At 34.5% G+C, this 7,707-nt stretch overlaps 1 protein-coding gene across 1 annotated transcript; it reads right to left on the bottom strand.

Annotated features, from left to right (window-relative positions):
* Nucleotides 1–685: 685 nt before the first annotated feature.
* LOC148761217 (uncharacterized) lies at nucleotides 686–6,475 on the bottom strand. The gene is made up of 4 exons (XM_088809267.1): nucleotides 6,108–6,475; nucleotides 5,783–6,005; nucleotides 5,083–5,248; nucleotides 686–816 (listed from the first exon to the last, which is right to left on the bottom strand). Exons 1-4 carry the CDS (start codon nucleotides 6,473–6,475, stop codon nucleotides 686–688), a joined length of 888 nt encoding a protein of 295 aa, XP_088665393.1.
* Nucleotides 6,476–7,707: the final 1,232 nt, after the last annotated feature.

Here is a 7,707-nt window from a genome sequence, read left to right on the forward strand (position 1 = left end):
TCTTTCCCTAAGTTTTCTATAATTTTCCCCCTTTTTGTCATCATCAAATAGAGAAGTGTTCACTAAGTTTCTAAAGAGGGTGAAGGGGTAAGTTGATCTGCGCCATAGAAAACATTAAGGGGTTCAGAAGATGGTTTTGGAGGTGATTCTGTGGTGAGGGTTCAAGGGATGACTTCTTAGAAATTTCAAGGGGGTCTTGAGGAGAAGAGATGGCTGATGGTCTAGCTTTTTTAGCAATTCAAGAGTATTTCCTTCTCTTGAGGAATTAGGTCTTGATTGCCATTGTCTTCTTACATTTACCAAATGGTTTAGACTTGGCTTGTGGAGCAACAACAACTTTTTCTTTTCTTTTCCCAAATTGTTCCTTTAAAATTGAAACTAGTTTAGGGGATTCTCGTGGAGATGTTGACTTTTATGCTTTCCCTTTAGCTGCTTCCTTTTTAGCTTGTTCTTCTCTAACCATTTAGTGGAAGACATCCATTATTGAGACTTCCTCTGAATTGAGAGGAAAAGGCTGCTCTTGTTGAGGTTCATGATGGGATGGAGGAATTTCACCAAGTGAGCCAAACACTTCAGTACCTTGTTCTAATTCAGCTTTCTTTTGTGGCTCAGGTGAGGGGGATTTCCTTGGTTGATCAACTTCAGGTTCATAACCCTCGGCATAGATGGCTGAACCTTTAGCATCCTATCCTGTTGGTGTAGGGCTTGGAGTGGCAGAGGTGTTTGTAGCTACAGGTTCAAGAGGCATTTTTCCTTTTTCCTTCAACACATTTTCCAGTTCTACCAATTTTTCTTCAATTTTTGCATCCTCACAACCTGGTCAGCAAGCTTTCCATCAATTCGCATGAGCAGATTGAAAACCATTTCATTTGAGAATTGTGAGGGGGTTGCCTCTAACTGAGCAAGAAGAGAAGACTCTCCTCTTAAAGTGACCTTAGGGGTTTTAACAAATTTTTCTCCATCAAGCTTATACCCATCTTAGGTAGACTCCCAAGGCAAATAGCTTGGTCCCTGCTCTTCACTTTATGCAATTCATACCTAGAGCTCCAAATTCCTTTTTTCTGTACTAATGATGTAATGATATTTCCATAAGGCAGATTTATTTTTCTGAGTCGACAAACTCCTCTCATTCTCTCAATCATGAATCTACCTAGATTAAGTGGAGCACCATTGAAGACATGTTCCATTAGCCATAAGTCTTGAAGACAAATGTAGCTAAAACTGCCACCTCTTCCATGAATATTCGCAGCAATAAAGTTATGCAAAGTTCTAATCTATGGACTTTTAATCAAACTAGCATTACTCTTTAATGAATATTTTTCTTTCCTGCCTATAATTATCTCTCACAAACAAGTGGGATCATAGTTTTCAAGCATCTCATAGTAACCATCTTCACTTTCAATTATAAGCCAATTTCCTAAATCGACAGTAGTCACAACAAATTCTTTTCCATTTAAAAAGACATTCAGACCATCATCAATATAATCATCAGAATCTTCAAGTTCATCCTTATCTAATGCTATGCTTGCATAAAATTCTTTCACCAAACTAGCACTATAGGTTCGATTCTTAAAAGTGTTAAAATCCTTCAGTTTCATTTCTTCAAAATAATATGATAAAACAACTTGAATTTTAGGGGCTTCATCAAAGCTGTTCTAGTCTATGAATTTTCCACATGTAATTGGAGCATTCCCTATTTTCTTGAATCTATCTTCATGGGCTTTATTCCTAAATCTAGAGGATGAAATATTACCTTTCTTGGAGGATTTACCATTCTCTTTCTTCTTCTCTGTTTTGTATTCTTCATAGTCTACTTTTTCCCAAATTTTTCGATCTCAGAGGCAGACATACTCTTCTTTTTCTTCTTCTGAGATTCAACTTGTCCACTTTCCTCCTTTGGTTGTTTAGCCATTTTCTTTTCTAGAATTTCTTTAGTCTGTGATGATTTTGCCAACTAGTTTAGAGATTTATGGCTTAGGGTTTTGTGGGTTTAAGAAGGAGGAATTTTTGTTTCAGTAAGGTCAGTTTTAGATGAGAGAAAATGAAGTGAGAATGTGTTAAGAGAGGCTGAATTCTATCAAAACTGTCTGTCTCCCCCTCTTTAAATACATTCAGTAACTCCTTTTTTAAAATTTAAAAATTTCCCTCTTAAATTTTATTTTTGGTGAGACATTTTTTCTTTTTTGTTCCATCACTCGGTAGGCAGTTTCTTTTCATTATTTAATTCCTCCTTTCTTTAATTGACTGAGTCTTATTATTTAAAGAGACAAAATGCTCTTAGTTGATTAAGTGACTTTCTTAGTCAACTAAGCGCCTATTGTCCTTTGAGCAAATTTCATAATTTTTCCTAAAGCTCCTACGCACTAACCATTCCTAAATTTCTCCTAATCTCATAAAATCTTTCCTCATTTAGAGGCTTCTTGAATATGTCAGCTAATTGTTGTAGAGTATTAACAAACTCAACTTAATATCACTTTTCACTACATGATCTCTAACAAAGTGATGCCTAATCTCGATATGCTTAGTCCTAGAATGCTGTACAGGATTTTTTGAAATGTTGATTGCACTTGTATTATCACAATATATTGGTATGTTATCCATTGTTACTCCAAAGTCTTTTAGTTGTTGTTTAATCCACAAGATTTGAGCACATCAACTACCTAGAGAAATATATTTGGCTTCAGCTATAGAGAGAGCAACAGAATTCTGTTTTTTACTTGACCATGACTATTAAATAAAGTAGTGATCTGATCATACCTTTATAGAGCTTTTGATTAACCTCTTTTCCCTTTTCATCAACATCAAGTTTGGTGGAAGGACTCATTGGTGTGCTAATTGATTTTAGCTTCAGCATGTCAAACTTTTTAAGCATGTCTTGAATGTATCTATCTTGGCTGATGAAAATTCCTTCCTTACTTCGTTTGATTTGGAGTCCAAGAAAGAATTTCAGCTCTCTCATCATGCTTATCTCAAATTCACCCTGCATTTCTTCAGCAAAGTTCTTGCATAATGCCTCATTAGTTGCACTAAAAACAATATCATCCACATAGATTTGAACAACAATTAAATCATTTAAGTATCTTTTAATAAACAATGTTGTATCAATGCTCCCTCTAACATAACCTTTTTTAACTAAGAACTTAAAAAGTCTTTCATACCAAGCTCTTGGAGCTTGTTTTAGTCCATAGAAAGCCTTATGAAGTTTGAGCACATAATCTAGTTTTTCATAGTCCTCAAATCCAGGGGGTTGTTCAACATATACTTCTTCTTAAAAGAAACCATTTAAAAATTCACTTTTTACATCCATTTGAAACAATTTAAAGTTCATAAAACAAGCAAATGCAAGCAACAATCTTATAGCTTCTATCCTAGCAACAAGTGCAAAGGTTTCATCATAGTCAATTCCTTCTATTGGTTATACCCTTGAGCCATTAACCTAGCTTTGTTCCTAATGACATTTCCTTGCTCATTTACCTTATTTCTAAACACCCATTTTGTTTCATCAATAGGGTGATTTAAAGGCCTAGAGACTAATGACCACATAGTCTCTTTTGAATTGATCAAGTTCCTCTTCCATGGCTATTACCCAACTTTCCTCTTTTTCTGCTTCTTCAAAGCTCTTAGGCTCAATTTCAGATATGAAAGCAGAAAACTAACATGTCTCTCTAAGTCTTCTCCTAGTTTTGACACTTTGTGTAATATCTCCTATGATCAGCTCTTGTGGATGGTCTTTTACATATTTCCAGCTTCTTGGAAGGTCATTATGTTGATTTTTGGTTCTTTGCACTATTTCTAAAGGTGGAGGTTCTATTTCTCTTCCTAGGGACTTTTCTTCATTGTTTTTCTTGTCATCTAAATTCATTTATTCCATTTGTCTTTCAAGATCATCCGTATCGTCTTCATCAGCAGGAATTTCCTTTTGCAAGGCATTTGATTCATCAAAAACTACATGGATTGATTCTTCAACAGTTAAACTCCCTTTGTTAAAAACTCTATAAGCCTTTGAGCTTAATGTATATCCTAAAAATATTGCCTCATCACTTTTTGCATCAAACTTTCCTAGAGGATATTTTCCAATGTTCAATACAAAACATTTATAACCAAAACTCCTAAAATGAGAGATATATCGTTTCCTACCCTTGTAAAGTTCATATGGAGTCTTTGATATCATGACTCTAATTGAGACTCTATTAAGGATATATGCTGATGTGTTGATAGCTTTTGCCCCAAAATATTTTGATAAATTATTTTCAAAAAGCATAGTTTGAGCCATCTCTTTTAAGGTTTAGTTTTTCCTTTCTACAACTCCATTTTGTTCGGGTGTTCTAAGTGCAGAAAAATTATGATCCAACCCCTTTTCATTGCAAAAGTTTTCAAACTCATCTCTTTCAAACTCACCATCATGATCACTCATAATACTAACTATGACAAGTCCTTTTTCATTTTCAACTTTCCTACAATGATTTATAAATGTTGGTAGTGCATCATTCTTATGAACAAGGAAGTAGACCCAAGTATACCTAAAGTAGTCATCAACTATGACAAAGCCATATGATTTTCCTCCTAGACTAGTTGTGCTAATTGGCCTAAATAGATCAATGTGCAGCAATTCTACTGCTCTAGAGGTGGACACATTCTTCTTACTTTTGAAAGATGTTCTAACTTTTTTTCCTAGTTGGCATGCATCACAAATTTGATCATATTCAAATTTAAGCTCAGGCAATCCTAGAACAAAATTTTTTCTTATCAATTTTGAAATGGTATGCATGCTTACATGACCAAGTCTCCTATGCCATAATCGGCCATCATTTTCAACATTTGCTATAAGACATGTTTCACAATTCACCTCAAGATCTTTAAGAAATAAAACATACATATTCTTAATTCTTTTTCCTATAAATGAAACTTTGTTAGTACTTATATCTATTACTTCACATTTATTTGAATCAAAGCATACCTTAAAACCTTTATCACATAATTGGCTGATACTCAATAATTTGTGTTTCAAACCTTTAACCAACAACACATGACTAATTTGAGCTTGGGAGTTCTTACTAATGGTTCCTATACTATAAATTTTACCTTTAGAATCATCTCCAAAAGAAACAGGACCTCTCTTTTTCTTGTCCAGCTGAGCAAACAACATTTCATTTACAGTCATGTGTCTTGAGCAGCCATTGTCCATATACCATGGTTCCTTCTCCTTTGGTTGAGCTCTTGTACATGTGTCTTTTTGGGTTGGCTCAACCTACAAAACAAATTTTCAATTTTTCTTAATAGGTACCCATACCTTGATAGGTCCTTGAAGGTTAGTTGCAACATAGGATCCTTTTGGAACCCAAATTTTTCTTGTTTTCTGCATGCTTCTGTTTCTATAATAGTCATAAGATACATGTCCAAAATTTTCGCAATTATGACATCTAGATGAAGCATTATCAAAATTTTTCTTAAAATATGTGTTCTTCCTTGATGTTTCTTTCCTCAAACTTTTAATATTAGCATTTTCTTCAATTACCTTTTGTAAAGCTTCTGTTCTATTTTCCAATTCCAATTTTAGAGTTTCAAACTCTGTTTTTGAATGCTCTAATTCAATTTGCAAAAAATTACTTTGCTCTAAAACAGAATTGAAGTCATGTTTTATTTTTTGCAAATTAGTCTTAAGAGATGCAATTTTTCTTTTCAAAGTTTTATATTTTGATGCAAGTTTCTCAAACTTATCATAAAGACATTCATATTCCTCTTGTAGTTCATCAATTGAAATATCACAAGGGGATGAAGATACCTCGGATTCATCATCCCTTGCCATCAGACATAAATATGCTCTTTCTTTAGCTTTTTCTTCATCATCATCAGAACTTAAAGTATCACTATCTGACCAAGTAGCAGCCACCATTGCCTTCTTTGATTTTCTATTTTTCTTTGGAGTTTCCTCTTTCAGCATGGGGCATGCAAACTTGAAATGTCCAGGCTTCTTGTATTCAAAGAATATAAGTTTTTCCTTCTTGCTGGACTCAATTTTATTTTTGGTTCTCCATGAAGAACCTTTATCTCTTCTATGCCCTTTCTTAGCCAATCTTCAGTTTCTTTAGCCTATAAGCTTCCTAAACCCTTTTGCAATCATAGCTAGTTCCTCATCATCATCACAAGATAGACTATCCAATTCTTCTTCTAGGATGCTCGCTTTTAAGGCAATACTTTTCTTCTTTTCCTTTGCTTTTCTTTTGTCTTCCTTTCCCTCTTCCTTGAGTTCCAGCTCGTGAGTGAGGAGAGAATCATAAATTTCATCTAGAGTTATAACACTTAAGTCCTTAGCTTCAAGGATGGCAGTCACCTTTAGCTTCCAATTTTTTTGTAGGCTTTTAAGGAGTCTTTTAACAATTTCATGTTCAGGAATTGGTTGGCTTAGCTGACTCAATTTATTTGTGATGTTTGTGAATCTATCTAGCATGCTAGTGATATCTTCATTAGGTTCCATCTTAAACATCTCATAATTATGGGTTCAAAGAGTTATCTTGGACTCCTTAACTTGTGAAGTCCCTTCATGAATAATCCTAAATTTATCCCACACTTGTTTGGCTGTGGAACAGCTTGACACCTTATTGAATTTAGTGGGAGTTAAAGCACGATGTAGTGTATTGATTACCTTAAAGTTTGTTTGGACGTTTTTGGTTTAAGCTTCGGTCCATTCAAACCTTGGCTTAGAAATCATCTCGTTAGTTACAACATTTAAGGTTGAAGGAATAAAGGGACCATCAGTTATGACATCCCACATCTCATAATCTATTGCTCTAATATATATTGACATCCTAGTACTCCAATATGGGTAATTTTAGCCATCAAACAGAGATGGTCTATTTGTGGACTGTCCCTCAGCAACTACTGATTTTTGAAGAGCCATTTGTATCTTTCCAAAGGGTGTTAGACCTTAAGAACAGGAAACTTGCTCTGATACCACTTATGGGTCCCAAATAAATGTGCTAGAGGGGGGTGAATAGTACTTTTTGGCTCTTACAAGAATTAACTTCTAAATGGGGACAAATACAAAATAAAAGAATGATTTAAAGATGAATGAAAAACTAAAAACAGAGTAGACAATCACATCAGAATTTATAGTGGTTCGGTCCAAGACTTGCATCCACTACCTTGATTGTTCAACCAAGGATATTTAAATGATATCACTATGAACAGTGAAATTTACAAGCTTCCACCAAGCTTTACAATGGCTTTTACCAGGCTCAGCCAAAACCTTTCACAATGATTTTTATCGAGATCAACCAAAACCCAACAACTAACTTTTCCAGGCTAAGTTAGAACTTATACACTCAATTAAGCAATCCAAGCTTGAATAAATTCCCTTAGTGTGTCTCTCACACTCTAAGCATACAAGGAGAAGGGAAATAAAGGTGTACCTATGATCATTGACTTGATCTAAGTGGTACAAAGTGAAGTGCTTGAATCTTTTACAAGGATTGGAGTGAAGTGCAGAAAGAATGTTGAAGATTTTTGCAATTTTTGAGCTCTTTTTGGATTTGGAATCCTTATATTACTTTTCTAGTTGTTGGAAGCCTCTTAAATACTTGGAAAATCAACTCTGATAGGTGTTAGGCAGTTTTTGATTGTTGGAAATAGTTTGGTGGCAGTTCTGTCCTTTAATCTGTCTTCTAGTGCTCAATTCAAATTTTTTTATAGAATGATCTTAATTGACTA

The sequence above is a fragment of the Theobroma cacao genome, chromosome 8 (assembly GCF_053813885.1).
Source record: "Theobroma cacao isolate CCN51 chromosome 8, ASM5381388v1, whole genome shotgun sequence".
Taxonomy (NCBI): Eukaryota; Viridiplantae; Streptophyta; class Magnoliopsida; order Malvales; family Malvaceae; genus Theobroma; species Theobroma cacao.